The sequence below is a fragment of the Pezoporus wallicus genome, unplaced genomic scaffold (genome assembly GCF_028554395.1).
Source record: "Pezoporus wallicus isolate ANWC-B61680 ecotype Strahan unplaced genomic scaffold, APGP_CSIRO_Pwel_v1 contig_7011, whole genome shotgun sequence".
Lineage (NCBI taxonomy): Eukaryota > Metazoa > Chordata > Aves > Psittaciformes > Psittacidae > Pezoporus > Pezoporus wallicus.
In genome coordinates this window covers 3,324,805-3,348,547 of record NW_026638234.1, presented here as the reverse complement: position 1 = coordinate 3,348,547, position 23,743 = coordinate 3,324,805, and the positions used below count along the sequence as shown (strand labels likewise).

Genomic DNA, 23,743 nt, shown 5'->3' with positions numbered 1-23,743 from the left:
TGTAACCATAACAATTTCCTTTTTAACATAGTCATTCTACAAAACAAGATAAATTCATGTACACACATCTGTCACTGTGTGATTGTCATGTGCCTAATACATCTACCACAGTGCAGAACTGTCTGCTGTGCTCTTGCTAGTTATAATATCAATCATAGATTTTCTCTTCAGGGAGGGAGAGAAGATAAATATATAGAGGAGGTGTGAGAGCTTCCTGGACTATTATAGGCTGCATTTACTAATGAAAATTTTTTGCTAACAAACACTCTAGCATTAATTGTTTCTAAATGTCTTCTCTTTGCAGCTTGCACTATTAACTAAGGCAGTTTTGGTGCTGAATCAGCAGTGAGGTTTCAAGTAGGAGCAGAATACCAGCCGCTTTTGAGGATTTCACCCCATTCTTCTGGATGTTGATTTCTTCCTTACAGCGTCAAAGCTTCATGAAAGTGTGTGTTCACTTGAAAGTCTTGTGCATGTATCCATAAGAGCATGATGTTCTCAGCCATCATCAACAAGTGAGGCTGTAATATATTATAGTATCTTTTTCAGGTACGTTCTTAAGGTAAGCTAACCATTCTCTTAAGGAATGGCAAGTCTAGTTGAAATAAAGCGATTACTTTGCTTTTATGAGGGAATTATCTTTCTGTTCTAGGACAGATGTGTTTTAGTGGCACAACTGGTAAGCAAAATTGAAGCATTTGTATTTAAGTACTTGCAAGAAAGAGATGGTGTTTTTAGTTAGTGTTAGCTTTGAATGTTAGGCTGCTGATCTCCCAGTGAATTGCTGTACACTGTCTATCCATATTGACCTTCAGTATTCCCTGTTGAGATGACCCATTATCATTCTTCCTGTAATTAGTTTCTAAAGGTTATTTCCATCTCTGTGCTGATGTGAGTGAAGCATGTAAGTTTGCACCTGTTGATTTCTGACAATAGTGAGTCTTTTCCAGTAATGTTTCTAACTTCAGCTTTCATCTCTGCAAGAGACATGCAAGGATCGTTGGCAGCATCATATCTCAAAGGCTTCAGTTTTCTTTCTCTCAGCAGAATTAGCATCCCACAATTTCTGTCTAGGGTTTCCTTTGGAAGTGATGGAGTTTTTCACCTGTCGGGTTTTCAAGTGATTGAAGATGTGGTTATTTCCAGATGGTCTTAAGGCAGGTGTAAAAATTGCTGAGTCAACTCCTGTAAATCCACATTATCGTGATTGAGCTTATTTTTTAATTTCTCTGCAATGGCCTCCTTTATTAGATTCCTATGTTCCTATATAAGTGAATTCAGCTATTGCATGTCAATTTGCCATTAATTATAAAGTTTCTCATCCTATTTTTTAAGTCAGTGCTTAATGTATGTTTCATGCTGGTTTTAATGACTGTATTTAATCTGATAGGGTTTGGCCATTTATTATTATAGAGCTTTGGGGAAAGTACATTATTTTACCTCTGTTAAAATACTGCATAGGCAAGGAGACTGGAGGAAGCATCTAAGAAGAATAATGAAGTGCTCTGTTGGCTGCTCTGGTTGTCAGGACTTGGGAGGTCAGATTGTGAGTGAGATGCAACAAGACTAAATAATTTATATTTGATCTATACCTTTCCATTATCCAAAAGACAAGAAAGAAGTATTCTTACTTGTTTCTGGATTTCTGGCTGGGAAAATTGTGATTTTATTACTTCATATCGGATGTTCGGATCTCACCTAGGATAACTGCTGCTTTAGTAAAAAACACTTCTCTACCCAGTTCCATGCAGACTTGAGATGGTTATCCTTATGGACTGCAAGAAGAGATCACAAAGAAATTCTATTTTTATGGCTGGTGTGAAGGCACTTATTCAATTGCCATAGCAGACAAATGGAATATACCATCTAGCGTTTAATAGCTGGCAAATTCTCAGCTATGTAGTCCAAGTGGTATTGGAAATTCTACAGGTAATGTGGAGTTAAAGGATGTGACTCACCCATGCTTATGGTTTCAAAATCAGTTCTCTACAGCATGGAACAGCTTCACCCTGATCAGCCCTAATGTCAGTAAAGGGGACCGAATCCCTCCCACAGTGTGATTTTTAACAAAATTTGGTGCAGATAAGTTCATCAGAAATCATCAAAAATGGGATTCTGTTTGTACTCAGAGGAATCTATAAGATGATGCTTTTGCTCTGTGTCTCATTTTATGCAAAACAGTTTATTTTTTTAATTTCTTCTTGGAACATCTTCAATATGATAGAATATTTAAAGTGCATTTTTAAATAGTGGCTGGCAATCTGTGAAACACCATTTTAGCATGAATGAAATCATATGCTACTAAAATACTCCTTATACTAGGAAACTGAGATAAATTGAAAGTAGCACAGCTAAAAAAGGGAGGGCAACAGGTGTTTTATTAGACAGCAGATATCAGCTTTTTTTACATGTGTAGAATAACTGATACTTCATCCTAAAAATTGTTATAAATTTGCGTGTTTCTACTACTGAATATCAGTAAGTCGCACTGTTACTAATTTAGTGCATGTTCCTTTAAGGTGTTTTTGATGAATAAAACATGATACGCTCTTCTAGCATATCACCAGTTTCGTAATGTGGTACAGGATTGAAAGAATTTTGCTTGAGTACCAGGCATTTGATGACTAAGAGTATGCTGGAAAAGGGAACAAGGCAGGTTGTACTCCTGCACAAAAAACCCTGCATTCTGTAATTACAGAGATGACTGTAAGGTGCATGTGCAGCCTGTTATAAAGAAGTATTTTTTGTGTTGCAGTAAATGGGAGAGTAATTTTCTTAGATACACAGATCTTAGTCACCTACTTAGTGAATAAGAGCAGTGTGATTTACCTCTACCCAAAATTTAAAATGCTTTTGACTGTTAATTTGAGCAAGTCTCCAAAGTGAAGCATCCTGGATGCCAATTTTCCCACTGTTTAAAACTGGGATCCTCCCTAGTTTATTGCTGTAATTTACAGAACCTTTTAAGATGTGCTGTTTAAACCCATGTTGTTGGGAGTTTTAGCACCATAGACCAAATAATAAATAGATGGTAAAATGGTTTCAGTAAAATCATTCAACCTGATGTTTTAAATTTAATGTTCTGTATACAGAATGCTGTAATATTCTCACATCCTAAAAATATGGTACCTTCCATAAAGTAGTAGTTTCAGGTGACTAATCATTGTGTAAAGCACAGAACTGATATTTAAATGCAAATCAGGGGCCTTTAGGTTTGTGCATTTTTGGTATTTTAGCATGATTCACAGCACACCCCTTAGGAATGTGCATATTAAGCAAAGGTGATTCCATTTTCTTTTGTAAAATGTGTATAATAATGTAGATTTAACTAGAAACATTGACATTTTAAAAATATGTGTGCAATGAATACAAAATATAAAATGGTTTGAATTCAATTTGCAAATGCATATACTATTTAAACTGAGTACAACTGAAGTGTCAGTCTGGAAATGTGGAGTGTCAGAGCCATCTGGAAAACACACCCCTGGGCTATTCAGACATCATTTCTGTCCAAGACCCTTGCTGTCATGGCTATTGAAGATCTTGCATGTCTTAAGATTTTCTGTAGAGAGCCTTTTTTAGGCTTTGCTGTAATGGCATGTAATGAAGGCACTCATGCTACCTAAATACCATCTGTCCATACAAAGCAGAAGAGGGTCTTACGATCTCAGGGACACCCTGACTCCATGGAAACTGAAGCAGAATATTTGTAGTGACTTTACTGGAGCCAGGATTTTCTGTATCTTCAAACAAATACTTTTGCAGTAATTGGATCTGGACCTGGAGATCAGTATCAACTGCTGATGTTATCGAGCAGTACTGGTGATGCTATTGAGCTGTAGAACATTATTTGCCATAATGGTTGTGATCAGAGACAAATCTCTCTTCCCTGTCATTCCAAAGGAGATATACAGGGAGGAACCCTCAATCTTTTCAGGAACACATCAACAGAAGAGAAAATGGTCAGTGTAGTCAGAATTGCAGTCCCGCTTTTCACAAACTCTTTGGGTGAGAGCCCATAGTCTGCCCTGAAATTACACTGCAGTTAGAAAGACGGCCTCACCAGATACCTAACTAATGGTGTAGCTGCCCAGGTCACTGCTGGAGAAAAGGCACTGTGGGTAGAATATCTTTGCAGTTTAGTCATTTCAAAGTATGAAGAGGTCTTTTGAGGCCACAAGGGCAACCGCTGGTTTCCTGAGATTTGCACTGATTAGATCAATCCTGGGCTAGGGCCAGAAGGTGAAAGGGTGAAGAAGGATGAAAACTTGACTTCAGACCTTCACGTCTCTGTTTGTCCTGCAGTCTCTGTGTCTTTGCTGAGCCAAGAGAATCTAGCAATGTGCCTATACAGGAGATCTGGGTTAGAGACACCTCTATTTGGAATTTAAAAACATAAAATATACCTTAAAAACACATTTTGAAATATAAAAGCAAGAGAACCCTTTTTCAAGCACACGACAATAAAGATACTCTGTGTAATCATTCTGTAACTCTCCAGTTTTCTCCATTTGTTCAAGTGACTGTGCTAACAGTCAATCAAAGAAATCATGTAGGCAGTACATGTGTGTGACACAGCTACAGAACATAAAATTTTAAGCTGAAGAAATTAACCTCTCTTGTGATACTTCAAGATTTATCTACTAATTGCTTGCCTGTGGCTTAAAAAAATTCACAAAAGCTATCTGAAATCACACTAGGAAATCCTCTGAGTTCAGTCAAATCTCTGATTTAGTCAGCTTCAGCTATCACTGCCATCACCAATGCATCTATAAATACATCTGCTTTCACAGCGTACACATTCTGAAATTTGCCCGTTGCCTCCTCAGAAGTGCAGAGCTATCATTGCTATTAGACAAGCCTGGCTTGACCAAAGCCAACATGAACCCAGCCTAACGGGCCAAGCCCATCCCTTGTTGTTAGTTTTGATAGTTGCTGCTATCATTTGATAGTTTGCTTGTAGCCTGTCCAAGTTGGCAGTGTCAGCCCAAGCTGATTGGAGCTGCAGACATTTTTGCTGACTGGAGTCATGCTATCTTTGCCAGTTTGCTGGAATAGACACAGACACTGATTGGGTCATGCTGAAAACATTCCTGTCCTATGAAGCAAGTCTGTTTGTATTTTAGGTTTGCCAGGACTAATGAATTAAAAATCTTGGGCTCGCCACAGTTTGCTGCTTAATAATGCCTGTGACAGAAGGATTTTTTCTTCACTGAAGCGTGACAGCATCATAATCCCTCGTCACTGGCAAGGAGAGGAAGGAAAGGTGGAATTGTGGAGAAAAGCGGAAAAGGGTGATCTTTTGGGACAGCAAAGCCAATGGGAAGTGCAGGTAGCAGCATGTTGCCCTGACAGCTGTCTCAGCTTCTCAGACCTTGTCAGTTTGTTGCTATGCAGCAGGTGCAGCCTTTTCTTTTATTGAAGCTTTACTCCATAAAGGCAACGACAAGCCAAGGCAGTGGCTGGCCCTGGATTATACAAGTGCAGACACTCCGCTAAGTGAGGTAAGGCAACAGGTGTGAAAACTGAACTAAATTGATAGAGCTGTAACAGCACCTAATCTGAGTTCTGCAGCAGGTTTTTCATGGAGAAGCAGCAGCCAGTTCTATAGGCAATTGTTGTGAAGAAGAGAGCGGCTCATTAAATCTCACTAAATTCCAGGTTGCCCACTCACCCTCTGTCTACAGAGCTATTGTTCTTCATACATGGAGAAAGCAGGTGGGGAACTGGGTGCAGTTGGTCTGTGTGTTTCCTGTATCACTTTGTCTGCACACAGGCTGCTTCCATCCCTTTCTGTTCTCTGTGACTGCTTTTTGTGATGAAGAACTTGAGGACTCTGCACAAAAAGGAGTGAAGGGATAAATGCAATACAAAAAAAAAAATGGATAGGAGGATAACTGCTGCATATAAAGATGAGATTTCTTTTTCTGGATTGAAATAAAATGAAAATACTTTTTTGTGTTATGATAGAATTCACCCTTGCGTATCTAAGGGGTATTGATTTTTGCCCTCATATATTAGATAGTTAAAAGAGGTAATTTAAAGACATCACAGACCACAGAGTGTGTGATTGGGATAAAAAAAAAACAAAACAGATTTGCTCCTAGCAATAATTTTATGTCAAATTTAAAACCTGAGTAGAATGCATCATTTTCATTTCTCAGGCTACGATATGAAATGTTAAGTATACTCTTATGTGGAATACCACTTGAGATAGTAAGCAGATGACAGGGGACTGTGTACCAACAACACAGAATGATGAACAGCCATGTTTTAAGGATGTGCTTATCACTTTAAATCTCTTATTTTCTTTCTTTTTTTTTCCTTTGTACTGGCAGGTATGGAAGGGAAATATAATGAATTTTTGATTAGTAGTTCTGTTGTTTTTGAAGAACAATGAGATGTCTCAGATGTTTCTTATAAAGTGAGGGTCTGGGGGGAAAAATAGAGATCAATAATGCTCAGAAGGTAAAAATTATGAGTCTAATGCAATACATTTCAAAAGGGAATATTTCAGTTGACCCAAGGATCTTTTCCTGAGTCCAAAAACATACACTGTTGCAGTTTAGTTGACTTTTCTTTGTCTCTGCCCAATAGATACGAGTTCAATTTTTGTGTCTTGATTATTAGAAATGGGGAATAAAGAACAATACCTGATATCCTTCATGTATTAGTAGAAGGAGACACTCTCAGCTCCAAGTAAGATTTATTTGAAGTAATCATTTTAGATTATTTGCTGTTATTTTAAGAAAGGATTATGTACTTCAAATAACAATTTATTGTGTAGCATTGCTACAGGGTAACCGTATCACTCTGCTAGCTAAATATTAAGACAGACAGAGGAAACACAAAAGAAATGCTGAAATTAATGTGCCAAATGCAAATTTGATACTCCTCCACTGATTGCAAGGCAGTGATGCCAGGGAACTGTTTGATTCACTTGTGCATCACCAAGGAAGACTATAACCCTGAAATATTGTTCTGTCCTGTTGACTTTCTGAGACTGCCAAATAAATAAGTGTAAATTAGAATGAGTTGTTTGGATTTCTGTACAGTACAATACCTACTTTACTGAAAAACTGCAAGGCTGTTGGCTTAGGACACTGGCTTTTGCTTTCACTAGCTAAATGCTGCGTTGTCTATTGACGTGGTACAACTTTTAGTAAATTAATTGTATTTTCCTGAAGAATTTGGTTTATAATTGACTGAGGAGTTTTTATCTTAATTTGAAAGTGACTCTCATAACTGTCCACATAGTTGGTATGGATGCAATGCACTCTGGATAGCATAGTCTTCAGTCCTAAAATAATTTCTTTATGGGCAGATCTTTTTCATGCATGATGTCCCACTGACTTCTTGTTCTCCACACATGGAGCTAATCAGAAGATTAATCTCTGTGAATTTTAGCAGCTTTGTGCTAGATATACAAGGAGATTAAGCTTGCATTTAGCTATTTAATAGAATTTAACCAAAACCAGTCAAAAGGTTAAATGTACACTGAGCTCTGAGTACAACGTTTGAGTGTTCAGAGATGTTTTAATTATACCATTACAGATCAGTAGTGGCTAATTTTTTTGTTGCTCGGCAATTCTTTTTGTTGCTCAGCTTGAAATGAACTAGCAGTTTTCTGAATGGACAGGGTTTCATCTCAGTAAAACTACTTTTTGGGATTGGTGGTCTCAGAAGAAAGACTGAGGACTGAATAAGGTCCTGATCCAGGAGTCAAACCCATGCAGACAGACCCCTACACCTGCACAGAGTTCCACTGAAGAATCACCACCAAGGTTTGGAGACCCAGTAACTTTCTGACCATTAAGTGTGTGACTATCAGGCACAGTTTGACTGGGGGAGTATGGGTGGAAGGTAGGAGGATGGGTGTCTCCTCATTGACACCATGTGGAGTGGTGTGCACGTTTCCAATCACATGGCAGGCTTGGGGTCATGTTACTCTCAACTCCCCACCCCTTCTTCCTTCTTCACCTTCAGAACCAGGCAGCATTGCCACGAGTCAAGGCTTGCTGAAGGGGCAATGGCGGGGAGCAAGCAGGTGAGGAGAGGGCAAGCTTCCTTTGCCATCGTTCTTTCTAATCTGTAAATAGCAAAAGAGAGGCAGTCTCAGCACTGAATTTCACTTAAATCCTTTTTAAATGGAAAAGTGAAATGGCGCTCCCTTGACTTTGATTCTAAACATTGCTTAGCTAGAATGAGAAAGATAGCTATGAATGCATGAAAAGCATTAAACCTCATTTGTTGAATGGTGTAACGTGTTCTGTAATAAGTATATTGTTTGTATTATTACAGCTGGAACAAACAGGTAAAAGCATTGACTCAAGTGCCCACATGATCACCACCGCCAGGGTACCTGCTGATAAACCAGTACGAATTGCTTTCAGCCTGAATGAATCCCCAGGTACAGTTTAATTTATGCAGTAAAGCACAGTGAAATGATTGCTTTAAAATTTTATGCGTTCTTACCAGTGTTTACAATGTCAAATGAAGTCCAGTGTTACGCATAGATTTTTTTCCTAAGTGATAGCATGTGATCAGTTTTCCTGTCTGATAACTTTTAATGTTTCCATTAACAATTTCATTATACTAAACCCACGAACCTGATGGTTTAGATCTTAGCTTTCTTTCAGTAGTTTGAGTAATATAATTTGGATTGTAATTAACTATCGAATTTAACTACATATGCGGTATGTCTGATTTTAAGGAATTTTAAAACAAAAAAAAGAAAAATGGCATGTTCTACTGAGGATGATGCTAAGAGCACAAAGAGACTTTCCCTTCAGCAGGGAGGTTGGAAAGTGCTGCATGTGCCCAGCTTGATGAAAGGTTTCAGGAAACAGATGCCCCACATGGCATGTGCCCTGAGAAAGCATGAGAGATTTCATTGATGCTTATCCTGTCAGCTAGTGCTGATGGAGTATTAATTTCCCCAAACATACCCTGTACATACATGGATCCTTTCATCTCTGGAATAGATGGATATTATTAGTTTTCACCTTAAATATTATTGAAGTCTAGAGAAGCTGTTGCCAAACAGTAAAAGTTAGAATGAAATAAAGTAAATTGGAAGCTGTGAAGCATCCCAAAAAATGTTGCCTGTGCTGTTGCTAAAGGTGGGTGCGTGGACCCAGGGTTGGGATGCATTTATGGCATGACATATAAGGATCTTTGACAACCCCAACTGAAACTTATTGCTGATGAGTGCTTTATGGGAGGGTATGCATTGCAGGATAATTGTGAGGCTGCTTCCTGAGCTTTGTATGAATAGTCTCAATTTGAATACAGTTCTCTCATTTTACAAGTATTTTAGAATATGCATTATCTTTCCTAGATAGTTGTTATGTAATATTAATTTGCAGCTAGAAGCCTGAAACAGGATCTTATTCCCTAAGCAAGACAATCTAAACCCAAATATCTTTATATATTGCTGCACATCAGTTTCAGCTCAGGAGTACTTGTGGCTGTGTGCCCATTTTTTGTAAATTAAAATAATTTTGTAATTACATTTTATTATAGAAAGTAATAAGGAATCATTCTTATATTTCAAGACATAGTAACATGGCAAATTTCTCACAGGAATTGTGACAAAAATAGGTCTTTAAGAGAGATGTAAAAGAAAGGGGAGTGCTGTTACAAATTATGGAAAAAGAATGCTTATGTAAGATACTGAAAACAAGTCAGGGAAAGCTGAGACCATGGGAAAATCAAAAAGGGCAGGGTGATTTGTGACAAGAGATGGCGGTAGGAAATGACAAGGTTGTGAATAGCTTAGAAGAAGACGACATGAAAGGCAGGAAGCCTAGCTTCCTTAACATTGCATCATATTTTATTTTTTACTTTTCTATCCTGCTAATAATTACAGCCTTTCTTTAAACATTTAGAGAAATAAACTAAAATACAGAAAGCTAATCTTTTTCTGCTACAGTTTGGTTAAACTTTTCCATAATTTTGAGGCCTTTATTGTATATATACAAGTGTTCCTGCAGTATGCAATCCAGAATCTGTGTGAGTACTGAGGAAACTAAACAGCAGCCAGTAAAGTGAGGGCCAGCTCCTCTGTATCACATCCCCTTGGGTTCTGTCAGGAGGTCTAAAACAGCATACTGTTTTACCATGACAGAAAAATTCTGTTCTTGCTCTTAACAGTAAGCCTGAACTTGGTTATTACATTTGATATATCTAAAGAAGGCAAAGGAAAAAAACTTTTACCAGCTTTGAAAATTTCCAGCAAACCATCGTTGAATCAAGAAAGTATAAAAAAGTATTTAACACTTTATTTTTCAAGATGAGCTACAAAACCATTTTACAGATAGACCTTTAAGTATTCAATATTTGGCTTGTATTTTTTTGTTGTTCTTCTTGGTTTTTTCTCCTTATTTTTTTATATTTAATCTTTTATTTCTCCTTGACAGCTTGTTTTCAGTTCAAACAGGAGTTACCTGCTGCAAGTGTGATGGTAAATCATCAGTTAAAGCTTGTGTACTGCTTTATATACAAAATGTTCTTCACCAGGGCTAAGTGGTGAGGCAATCTATCTGACTTACGCTTTTCCTTAAATTCTACCTCACTTGAAGGGCACAGTAACAGATTCACCAAGAAAGGCTTGCATTCTCCTTCCGGGGGCTGTACAACTGCTTACGAGGAGGAACTGGCAGCATAACTGGATATAAAAAGGGGAAATGGAATGTTTCTTCTGGGTGCTGATTATCTCACTGGCTAGGATTGTAACCAAGCACTGGGTGTGAGGAGCAGCAAAAGGAGAAACTGCTCTCAACTCATGAGAAGAGATTAGTTTGTGTTAACTGACCTACAAGACTGAAGCTGGCTTATCCTGAGTATAAAAGAAATAATTTAATTGTGTTATATTATTTGCCAGTCAATATCTGATGACTGAAATCCTGGCCAACTTTGAGCAGGATTTTTAATGTGGAAGTAGGGTAACCAGTTCCTTAAAAGTCTCAGGAGCAGCCCATGAGAGGGTGCTATATAAGAAGACAGTTTTATTGTGTATCTCTTATTCAAGTATATATAGCTATTTATGTTTGGCTCTTTTACTCAGGTTCACTAAACTGGCATCAAACATAGGTTTCTCAGGGTGTGTCTGCACACTGTATTGCACCAGTTTGACTTAAGGTACCATTCTAATTTAATGAATTTCAATACTATTATTTCAGCCTACCTTATATCAGTGGAAAACTAATGCAAGTTAAACTGAACTTGGTGTTCTGAAATTTGAATGTTTTCCCAAATAGAAAATTCATTGCCATTTATCAAAATCAATTTAATTCAACAAATTCAGTGTGTCCTAATTTATATCACTGACTTATTTACTGAACATATTAAGATGCAATGATTATAAGAGGAACTTTATTCATTTTAGAGAAGTGGATTTTTTTTTTGTGTAATAGTTCTAAAGGAAGGTTTATAGGCAAACATCTCTTCACTTTCCCTCCTAGAATAAAAGCTTGACTCTAGATGAAAAGTTCTGCTAATGACATGTGGTGATAAGTAATATCTTTTGTTTGAGATTAATCTACCTCTGATAGCACTCTCCAGAAAAATCACTGATAACAAAGGCAAAGCATACATCTTCTAATGAAACTGCAGACAGTGGAACGATGAAATATTTTTGCAAGCATAGCAAATTACTTACTTTACTCCTCTTTATGCCTTTGTTATCCTAGTGACCATGAAGAATTTTTTGCTTTTACAGTTGATCATGCAAGACTCTTTTGCAATAGTTACTTCTTCAATAGCAACCTTCAAATCCCTCTTCCATCCTCGTTTTGGTTGTAATGGCAACAGAGGCTTTCCAGTAGATAAGATACTGGCTGACAACCAGTGGGGATTGCTAAAATATGTGGCTAAAACGTGAAAAGCTAGTTTCCTAAAACTACACCCAGCCTATAAGTAAGTGGCTTGATCTTTGGGAAATTACACAGGAACTTAAGTGAGATACCCTCAAAGGGGAAGTGGCTGCGCATTCATCAGACGATGCTTTAGGCTTAGGTAAAGGTATGTGTAGTAGCAGGGTTTTGCTCTTGTATCTTCTGTTATGGGCATTTCTATTTTGAGAAGGTCCACAACTCTTATTACTGAGCAAGCCTTCATAGCCTGTTCCTAGTCAAGCAGTGACCATTCCCCACTATTTTACGAGTGAGGTAACTGTGAGGTTGTGTAAGGTCATGTTAGGCAGGGCTGTGAATAGAAGCCTGGGAGCTTCACTCAGCAGTGCCAAGTCGCAGTCACTTAGCCACACAGCCTTCCAGGATGAATTCAATGAGTCTATGCTTGTCTGTCAGTAACTAGACTGGAGCTTCTGGATCTCACTGTCCTCCTAAGGCCAAGAATGGACCCCAGTACACAGTTTGATAGTGTTGTTCCACTGTGATTTGCAGTACTTGCAGTTGAGTTTGGGCACTTGCCCTGTGTAATAGCTGATCCACTTACAGGATAACAGCCTACTTATGTTACTAATTTAATTCTTTAATTTAGGAGGAAGAGATCTGAATACACTTACCCACGCATGTAGGAGAAAAAAATAGTACCTGATTGTATAATTAAAGACTGGATCATAACTCAGTTACTCAAGGAAGCAGAGCTGTCATTGGCATTTCCTAAATTTTGAGTGCTTGATTTAGCAACCTTAATATGCTTTCAACACATTTAAATTTTTATGTTCTATTTCTGTCTTTGTGAAGATCCTTGAGAAAATGTAATTCGCAGGTTTATACTGCAAGTAAATCAGCTGTTGTTCTTAAAGTATTTATTAACTATTGCCTGTATCCCACAGCTCAGCTAAATAGAGCAGCCATATAGGAAGAGACTGGGGTGTTACACTTAATTGTACCAGACATTGTGTTAGTCAGCAAAGTGTGAGGGATTTTACTCGTTCGTCTATGTGGTGGAGGTCTGGGCTATTGGAATCTCCAGAGGCCAGAACATGATGGAATAAGTGAAGCTTTCCAGAAAGTGTGATTCATTCTCAAATGTACATTAGCATATACCAGGGGATTGAATGCATCAGGGCATCACTGAAAAGTAGTAAGCCTTTTCAATGAAGACAGTCAGTATTAATACAGTACAGTCCTCTAAATCAGATGGCTTGTGTGGATCTCTGTACTATACATTAGAAACCCACCTCTCTTTTGTATTAATAGATACTGTCAGCAGAGAGAACTTACCTGGGCAGTAGATTGCTCCTCAAAGAGCACACCCAGTGGCCCACACAGCTCCATCCCCAGATAGAGAGGAGGCAATGAAAAGAGACAAAAAGGAGTCACTTGGATGGGCAGAAGAGTCTTGTTAAGATGTTATGGTAGGAAATGAATGGGCTGGTATTGGTTGCAAAGGTGGGTAACATTCATTTTCAGGGAGGAGGCTCAGGGAAGACCTTGTCGCTCTCTACAGCTACCTGAAAGGAGGTTGTAGCGAGGGTGGTGTCAGTCTCTTCTCCAAAGTAACAAGTGATAGGTCAAGAGCAAATGACCTCAAGCTGTGCCAGGGCAGGTTTAGATTAGATATTAAGAAAAATGTGTTCACCAAAAAGGTTGTCAAGTGTTGGAACAGGCTGCCCAGGGAAGTGGTTGAGTCACCATTCCCAGAACTATTTAAAAGACTTGAGGAGCTTAGACATGGTTTAGTGGTGGACTTGGCAGTGCTGGGTTAACGGTTGGACTTGATGATTTTAAAGGTCTTTTTTCAACCTAAATAATTCTATGATTCTATGACAGTGAAAATTGAGCAGCCTAACATTGATGCCCTTACACAAAGGTGCCCATCACACCATTTAAGCATGAAGGAGAGTTGACTGGGCAGCATGCTTAGGGAGCTTGTTATTTTGTTGTGGTGTTAGTTTTGATGTAGGAATGGTCAGAGAGCTGGCTCTGACACAGGAGGATACTTTGTCTGAGCCCAGCTGATGGAAAGCAAAAGGAGGAAGTAATTTCCCTGGAGACCCTCCCTCAGATGCTCTCTGTTATAATGACAGACTTCAGGAACAAGCAAAATAGATGAATGAACCTGATGAAACAAACATAAAACCCAAACCGTATCCCATACACATGAACCAAGCCTTTAGTTAAAAAACTGTATATACAGAGTTCATCTTGTAATTGGGGTACAGGTACTTTAATATACTTCTATATTTCAAAATTAGTTTCAGGATCTATGGGAAATCAGGAAGTGCTACTCGGAAATTATGCAACAGATAACTTTGACTTAGGTGGTTGTAATGACATCCCTGATCTCTTTCACATCATATGTTAGTGCTCTTTGCTTGGATGGCCATAACATTCACGTGTATGTTCTTCCTCCTTTCTTTTTTTCTTGTGACCAGAACCTTGATTCATTTTCAGTTGCAGCAAATTGTAGTCTCTGAATTTTTTATATTTTTATTTTTAAACAAAATATATTTTCAACAACTATCTTGAATCATTTTTCTTTATGAGTGACAGAGAAGGGAGCAGTAAAATAGTGACAGCAGGAGCTTGATGCTTTTTGTATCAGGTGAAGAATCAGCCTAGTTATTTTCAGAGTATTGTGAAACAGAAAAGCCGCTAACTTTATTATAAAGGGAGTCTTTGATTATGTCAGTGATTCCTTATAACAATCAACTCATTAAATACTGCTAATAAATTGAAGAAGGAGAAAAAGAGCTATTTCTAAATTCTGTTGTCTAAGGAGATGTAGAATAGAAAAGAACAAATATAGAAAGATGAAGAGATAATTATGAGAGTGTTTTGATCTTTAGAAGATCTTCTTTGATATTTCAGGCATTTTCAGTGTTTCTGATTTTCAGAGTCATAGTTTTTTTAAGGCTGGAAGCCAGTGTGGTTTCATCCAATCCCCTGCATAACATCCAGTGTTCAAGCTTCTAAGGGCAATAATGACTTTTAGGGGAAAATGCAAGACTTTGTATCTTTCCTCTTGACTTTCTGAAAATATCCTCAATAAAGTTTTAGGAGGTGAATGACAGCTGTAATTTGCTTTCCCCTTGTGTGATATATAAACATGTTTATGTTTTACCAAGTGATTTTTGCTGTTATTGTTGTGGTTGTTACTTTGACTACAGTGAAATCCAGACTGACCTCATGCAGTAATTTATTTTCACTGAAAGTTTTTCTTTTTGGGGAAAGCAAGATTACAGTTAGTTTTGAGAATTTGTTAGTTTTTGTAAGCTAAATATTTCAGCTGAAAATTTCAGAGTAGCCTAAGAGAATTAGGAACTCAAAAAAATTTCAAACCACTGAAGTCCTCGACTTTTCTTGATGATGTTCTACACATCAGACGATGATTTAAACAAGTTTTAAACTAGCATAACTAAAAAAAAAACCTCTAGCAGCTGTTCAATGGATGCTAGGGCAGGCCCATTATAAAATGTACTATGGTATGTCATAATGGTTAGGATACCAATATGTTCTATTTTTAGTACCATTGACTCAGTCACTTGGAGCTCAAAAAATAAGAAGGGAACATCTGTTTATTGAAAGGATTTCCTCTATAGTAATTTCTGTTTCCATCCCATCCTTTCAAAAGTATTTCCAAACATTTCTCTTACTGGTTTTCTTCCTAAGATAATCCAATATATTTTTAATATTCCGACACTGTATTAATTTTGATTTCTTGTTAATATCCAGTGCAGTGAAAAGCTAATTTCTGGCTGATATTTCGTTACAGTTTTTGAAGTTGTTTTTGCTTTGTTTTTCTTATGTTAAAAATGTTTGAGGTCCCTCCTTAAAGCTACTGTACCGAAGACTGTACTTCTGGAATTGTCAAAACAAATAGCAGCTTAGCTGCTGTGGACACAACTCTGGTCCAATATCTCTGTCAGAATATTTAACAGCTATTCAGCCAAATATTTGTAGAGCAGCTGTACCCTTAGTCAGACTGAGCCCTATTCCATCCTTCCTTTTAACCTTGCCATATGATTCATCTTTCTTCTTTTAGAATATTAGTCTATTTTTGAATTTTGTGAAGAAAGCAATAGCAAATTAAAGGTAAACACATATCAGTGTGTTACAATTCTATACAATTAAAACAATTAAAGTATTTTCCAGAATGGACATGTTTGTGACATGGCATAAAAAATGAAGTGTGTGGAAGTGGGTATGACTTCTTGATAATACTAGCAAAACCTCTATCCCGTGACAATATAGAATTTCACTTTGTTTCCTGGGGAAATTCAAGATCTTTTGTTTTCTCCCTCTGTATCACTATAGGGTTTTTTTTCTTCTCTAGGCAGCTCCCCAGTTTATTCTTCATAGGGTAAGGTGAATTATTTTACTTTTTGTCCTAACCTGCTTTGCTGTATGACCACTGAGGGTAGGAAAAACAGAAAACAAGTATTTGACAGATAATTTAAATCCTAGTTTGTATTCTCTAAGAATATGCAGAATCCTGCTTTGAGACATGGTAATCTTAATCTTGTTCGGGGTTTATTGGTGTGTGTAAATCTGCCAGCACAGAGCAGGTTGCAGGATCTGACCTATGTTAGCAATTTTCTCCTATGAGAGCCATCCTTATTTAATTCTGACACATTACAAATAACTGTAGTAAGCTTGCTAATAGTAACCTTCTCTTGGCCTCCCGTAACCTGTAGTAAGATGCATACAGTCATCACAACCCAGTGCAAAACCGATAGTGTGAAAGTCACTGAGAAAGAAATATTGCAGTGGCTAGCTGTGACGCCACCGAGTATGATTCATATTTCTGATCTCAGTCCAGCTACTAGTGGGCAGGTGTCCACTTCACAACACTGATGTAACTGGCACAGTCTGTCCCACCTTTGCTGGAAGCCTGTACTAAAAATAAAGAAATAAATAAAAACACAGATTGGTCTGTTGTCATGAATCAACTAACTCTAGCTCATAAGGATTGTTATCTACAGGTTAAAGACATTCCTTTGCAGTACAGAGAAGTTTGTGGTGCCTCCCCCATTCTGATCACATCTGTATAGGTAGCAGTCTTCTAGTTCCAGGGTTGCCAGGCTGGTTTGTGTGTTCTTGGGGTTGCCTTTGTGTAGTAAGAGAAAAGTTTTCTGTTACTGTTGGGTTAGCCCTGGTAAGTCATTGTATTGTAATGGGGAAGATATCTTTCCCTTCATTCAAGTGAATGAGCACTTTGGTAATAAGGATGATGTCCCTAGAAGATTCTTTACTTTGCAATGTAATAGAAAGCTCAGGAAGAAAGACTCTTTGTTTAGATTCATTTTTCTTACTAAGTTATCACGTTCTACTGTGTTAACTGGCTTTGTTTAGGTTTTAATGACAGCAATACAAAGTAGGCTTTTGTCTTTCCATCACCTAAACATTTACTTATTGCCAACGCATTAGTACTTTCAAGGAGCCTATTGGGGTATCTCTAGTGTAGAAAGATAAGCAGATGCTGAGGTGTTTGCAGGATCACAGTATTATTGTGAATACATGCAATGTAGAACAGCATTAGACAGGTCATGTGAAATGCCCTTTTCAGCAGACATTGACTTTTAACATCATGTTTACCTTTTAGATGATGCTTCCTCTGAAAACTTCCCTCTGACATTTCCAGAACTAGATCAGCAGCTGCAGGTAAACCTTTTCACTACAGTTCGTCACATTCACTATATTTGTTATGATAAAAAACCTCTGGTTGCTACAGTAGAGTGAAAGTGGTGCTTCTCTAACCTGTTAATATTTAATAAGACTGTATATTTTCACAGAAAAAAACATTGTCCTTTCAAGATCTGCAGAACAATTTATATGACATTTTTAATCCAATTGTAGGGAGATGACTATTTTAACATTCTCACCTGCCTTTTAATTTTTTTGTACAATTCCTGTATAAAACACAGCAGGTACTGCTGTAATGCAGTGAAAGTTCTTGTGGTTTTGATGGGAGAAGGAATGAGCCTACTTCTCATGCCTACAGACTGGGCTAAGACTGGTGTGACTAGCTTTCTCTGAAGCACTCCAAGAGAGTGCAAAGGTGCCTTTTGTAGTGCTTATCTCTAATCTTGGGTGACTAAAGCCAGTCATCAGGATCGGTAAGAGTCTTCTCAAAGTTACTTTAGTTCATGCTGCATAGCCAGCAACCCGAACTGTTGCTCTAGCAAGTGTCTGCAGATAGCACTGGATAAAAGTGGTGAATCTCTTTGTGAACAGTCCGATTTGTCACTGTAGGACAATAGAGCCTGGGTATACAGGACAATCAGATGGCAGTTGATGGCAACTCTATGGTTCACTAGGCACAGAGCCAGTTCTGTATCCAGGGATTATTTCCCTTTCCTCTGTGGCGGTTCTGGAGTGCTTGTTGGCTTTTGTAAACTACTTCAAATCATCTGTTTCCCAGGAGCATTTAGACTTCCTCTAATATTTCAATATGAACACAGTTGTTTCCTGAGCGTAAACTGAGAAAGGCATTAGCAGACGGTGTTGTCCAATAATGTCATCCTTCCTGTCCTCATCAACTCATGAGACAACACTGGAGGGCTGCTGATTTAAAGGACTGACATCTCTCCTGTGGCTCTCATCAAAAGGATGACTGAGGAAGAAATGGAGGCTGACATAGAGTCTTCTTGCTCTATCCCTCTAATACTGAGAATAGGGGCAAGTTCCTTAGGTGTAATTAGGAAAGATTAAAGGAATAAATAGCAACCTAAGATCTGGCCTGAAAGGAACAAGGTCGTATGTTGTTCTTTTAATTCCACTAATCTTTCAGTGCAGCAATGCAGATTGATACTCTTTTTCCCTCAGAAGCATTAAATTTGAGAAAAGCAATATTGTTTTGTGGCTGAAGCACTGAACTGAAAGAACCTGCATTCTGTTTCCAATTCTGTCAGTGACACACTGTGTGATCCTAGAGGAGTTGCTTCATGCCTCTCCTCATCTCTGAAATGAAGTTAATAATTTTTATCTTTTTTGTTAAAGAGCATTGAGTTCAGTGGGTGAAGAGTGCTCTAAAAGAGAAAAGTATGATTTCATTACTGCTATTGGTATATAAAAACAAGATTGCTAGTGTTAGATGTAGATACTTTACAGGCCAAGTGATGATTTTTTTTTATTAGGACTTTTATGACCCATCTCTGCAACATATAATGTACTCTAAATGTGCAATTTCATGATAGACTGAAATTGCTCCTCTGGAATCATTCAGGTCTGCTGGATAAATAATAGCCATTCTTTCACAGTTTTTGAAGTATGCACTACGGCAGTTCCACAAAGTACACTCTTGTCTGTTAAGTGCCTGACTTTTTTTTCAAGAGAACCTTCCTTTATTCTCATATCAGTATGATTCCAAATTCAAACAAACAGTCAAAGGCTTTGATTCAGATAATGTTCTTTATATTATCCTTCAGAAACATTTTTTGGTAATACTGAGGTAGTTGAAAGGATAACTTAAGACAACTATCTGGCTGACTCAACCACTCAAAAGTATAAAATTAGTGGTAGTGCTTCATTTTTTAGCTTTCAAGCTTATTTGCATATTTAGGTTTAGATGCCTTTATGTTCAACCAGGGACAGTTAAGTCAATGTAGGGTTCTGAGCTGGTGCAGAGGTAGCTTTAGCAATGAAAACTTGAATTTTTTTAAGTTTTGTCAGTCTGGGTCACAGTTTAAATTTGTAACAATTTAATGTAATTACATTATATTTTAAAATTTTGAACAAGCAATAACTGTAAACAAAATTAGGATTTGCCTAGTTACATTTTCTTATTTTTTAATTTATTTATTAAATTTATTATTTAATTTTTTTTTTTAATCCAAACTGCTAACTTTGCGTCAGCCCAGTATAGCATATAGTTTCAATTTATGTTAACGTAGCCACACCAGCTTTGAAACAGGTACCTCTTGTATTACAGAAGCAAACTACAACATGGGCTTCCCTTGTCATTCTTCCCATGTCTTTCTCTGTCCCAAAGTTAGCCAGTATAAAGTAGCATACATGAAGTGCCATCTAAATGAGCCCTTTAATCAATTGTGGCATAGCAGCCTGAAATGCTTGAATTTGTAAGAATGATGGTACATATTTTTGTAATAGAAATATGACATCTAGAATCACAAGATTTTCATCACTGTACCATAAATGTAGTCAAAAGCATTCATATTTTATTTAAAGTAACAAACTGTAAGTGTGGGGTAGGTAGCTATATAATAATAGACATAAAAAGAAAAAAAATATAAATTCCAGGTTTCAAACATACAAAGGAAATTTTTGAAACATGATTTAAAACAAAACAAGCAAACTAAAAAGCCTGCCTTTAGGTTGGGTTTTGAAAGTAGCTTGAAAGCTATGTGCATTCACTGAGGGACTTGGAAAATCAGAGCCTTAGAATTTTATGTATGCAGGCAGCAGACCACAGCCTGAGTACCAAGCAATTTGCACCTCTGTTTTAGGTTTCAAGCCCTTGTCCTCCTATGTTAGGCTCTGGCAGACAACTTGGCTGTTTGAGCAGAATTACCTAGTGTTCCCACTTTTCCTACCACGTTCCTACCATACCTACTCCCTGGGCACTGGTATCCGATGGCAGGGCAAAGTTCAGTGAAGCCTCCCCCTGACAGGGTAGTGAAGCCTGCTGTCTAAGCGCCAGTGCCAACTTTATAGAGGCAAAGGTAGGACTGGCCAGAGAAAAGGTATTTCTAGGAGGCTAGCTACAAATAGCTAATTCTTTTATAAAGTCTCTTACTGGAGGACAATCCTGGTTGGAAGTTACAGCTTCTTGCTGAAGCATAAAAATGATCAGTCTAGTGTTCTGATCTACTAGCTAGGTTCAGACCAAAATGTTGTCTTCTCCAACTACCTTTTCGAATGTTAACATTTTTCTACTACTCTGAGAGGAAGAAATTCCAATAAGCAATTTGTAAGAAAGTAATATCAATTCGCTAACTCCAAAAATTTGCTTTTGGTTTGTTTGCTGGGTTGTTTTTGTTTGTTTGTTTGTTTTGTTTTGTTCTATTTTATTTTTATTTAAAAATTAATGCGTGGTCAACCAGACAGTTTAAGCTATATGAGGGAAAAGCCTGGTCTCTTTTGCAGCTTTATTATTAAAAAAACTCCATGAAGTTGTTCATTATATGCTACCAGTGAAGCAATGCTCATATTAATAAACTTCTTGCTTTCAATTCCTTTTGTTTGCAGTATTGGAAATTATTCTCTTTCCACTGACAAGAAATACTTTGAATGAGATTAAAACACTTGCATATTTGGGCTTCAGTGTCATTTCTCCCCATCCTTGTTTGAGCAGTGTGGTGGGTGGTGCAGGGCGGGTAGGCTTGCTACATTTGTCAGTTTGTTATTGGGAAACCTTAACCTTTGCCTTGTGCAAAAGTAAGACTGGGCATTGGAAAGCGCTTCCTTGATTAGCTGCATAGTCAGTGGTGGCCCCTGTAACAGACACTCTACTACGGGTTATCTACTATATTTAGACACCTACATCAGCATCTAAAGCTCACTGTTTATGTCACTGAATATAGAGGAAGGTACCTAGTGTTAAAACACCCATATTACTATGCCCTGTATGCCGTGCTGTTCCAGCATTTCCTATGACTTGCTCAGTTCATCTCCACCAAAGTCTTTATTCCAGCTGGGAGTTTGATCCTGAAGAGGGAAGAGCACAAGTCACGTATGGATGCATAGGGTGGTCTGTAGTTTGTCATCTCTTCTCATGGAATCATGAGATTGAGAGAGGCCTTTCTGTCATATTTTGTATTGCGATTCTGTTGAGGTCAGTGGGGTTAGGTGGCTGTAAAATTGCTGCAACAGAGAAAAGGCTCCAGCCATTTATAATATCAGTTTGTTAAGTCAAGGGGTAGTTTTTGATGCTTTAGTGGGAAATATCTATACAAAAGAAGCAAGGAAAAGATTATGAAAGGGACAATTTATTGTGTGTGATACAAGCATTTAGCAGAAACCTTGTTTACTCTGAAACTTTAATAATGGAACTGTTGCTTCTACTGAATGCCAGGATTCTTGCTATATGCATACAAATTAGCTTAGAAAGTTTGAAAGTATATTCTGTTTTTAAAGAGTATACTGTATTTTTTAAATATGTATTAAATTACAAGAGAATTCCCAGAGTACTGTGGTGCTCTATAATTAGATTTGATTTCCTATGAACTTGATAAGTCTCCTGTAATGCTGCTGTGATAACTGTGATCTTAAATTAGATTATGTAAGACATGAATATTTACAAAGTAAAAGCATCACACTAAGGTTAGAAAAGAATGGAAAATCTCTCAAAAAAGTAGAGCAAAACTGTTAGTTTCTCACATCCAGTTGACTTTCATTGAGGAAAGAGAACTGCTTACTTTCATGGTAAAACTAGACTAGACTAAACTAAATATATCCTAGACTAGATACCTAAAACTAGTTGAAGAATTCCTGTTGCACAACAAAAAGTAGCTGCAATATACAGCTATAACTTTGGCTTGGAATAATGTGTTTTTTTTCATCATGGAAGAGTATATGAGGCCATGTAATGAACATAGGCCACATGCAAAATATTGGCACTGAACTTTCTGGTTTTCCAGACTAGTCTAACTGAAAATCACCAGACTTACAAAAAGTGAGACCAGTGCTGAAGGTGGTCTTTGAAATGAGTCCACATGCTCAGCTGTAAAAACTGCATGATGCAACTTTTTCTTTGAACTTTAACCTTTTCAGGAGAAAGTTTGAGTTTTTTCTTTCCCCATGGTACAACCAAAATGTAAATGCAAACAGGTGAAGGTGAATTAAAAAAATAAACCATATCAGAGTTTTTAAACACTTGGGTGACACTATCAACTATACAACTTCTGTGGACATGTAATGCTGATATTCATATGGCAAGGCAAAACACACTTTGTCGTGGGAGTGGTGAAGCAAAAAAAATTGGTGATAACTCTCATTTTGTATCCCCCAACAAAAATTTAATTAGAACAGCTCCTTCAGCCTTTCTTAAGAAACAGGCAGAACTGCTCAGGCTCTTTCTAGTTCTTCATGAACTGCCTTTGCATATCATCTTCCCACATCTTTCATACCTGGATTCCAAACAAAAATCTAAATAAACCACGCATATGTCTTGTAAAGATGTACATAGATATGTGCAGTTATGAATAGCCTATAACAGGATCTCTTAGTGTCTACTTGCTGGATTCTGTAGAATGGTTGTCAATGTCATAGTGAATTATTCAACAAAATACAAGGAGTAATCAGGCGTTGTTGAAAATTGGGAATAGTAGTATAGAACACCAGTGTGACTGAAAGCTGTAGCTTTTTTACTAACTTGGTGAACAAAATCAGAGATGCTGTGTGTGCATATTTTGTCAGCACAGGAAAATGAGGGTGGATGACAGTGAAGCCTGAAATAAGCAGGATTAGAAGTAGCAACTGTTACCATTAAATATAACTTTCTTCGGCAGGGGTGTTTTTTGCTTATGTAGCAGGTATGCTTTTATATATATTAATTTATGGATGGGCAAGATACTTCATGAAGTAACAAGCTTGGGCTGTCCTAAGGAGAAATGTAAGCAAGGCTGTTAGCTCCTGAGTGAAAAAAATATATACTGCAAATTGAACTTTATTAAGGACTTTTGTAATTAGTCACCTCGATAAACTAGTGAACTCAAAAAAAAATAAATAAATTACAGACTTCATAGATGAAAAATGCTTTCTGCTGGGAATTCCAGTTATCTGCCACAGGAATGCCATCAGGGTAGCATCTGCAACACTTCCCATGGCCTGGCCACAGGCATTCAGAAAAATCATTCCAGGTAGAACGG

The 23,743-nt window shown here is 37.6% G+C and overlaps 1 protein-coding gene across 3 annotated transcripts in view; it reads left to right on the top strand.

Annotated features, from left to right (window-relative positions):
• The first annotated feature begins 3,228 nt into the window (after positions 1 to 3,228).
• MAP3K7CL (MAP3K7 C-terminal like) overlaps positions 3,229 to 23,743 on the top strand; it is a 35,267-nt gene continuing 14,752 nt past the window's right edge. The window contains exons 1-4 of one of the 3 annotated variants that reach the window (XM_057410190.1): positions 3,229 to 5,504; positions 7,640 to 7,784; positions 8,302 to 8,410; positions 17,518 to 17,576. In XM_057410190.1, coding sequence (XP_057266173.1) covers positions 8,341 to 8,410; positions 17,518 to 17,576 — 129 coding nt within the window. In that variant the 5' untranslated portion in view covers positions 3,229 to 5,504; positions 7,640 to 7,784; positions 8,302 to 8,340. Of the gene's footprint in view, positions 5,505 to 7,639; positions 7,785 to 7,877; positions 8,048 to 8,301; positions 8,411 to 17,517; positions 17,577 to 23,743 lie in introns of those variants that run through there. The other 2 variants (XM_057410191.1, XM_057410188.1) reach the window with 2 other exon arrangements.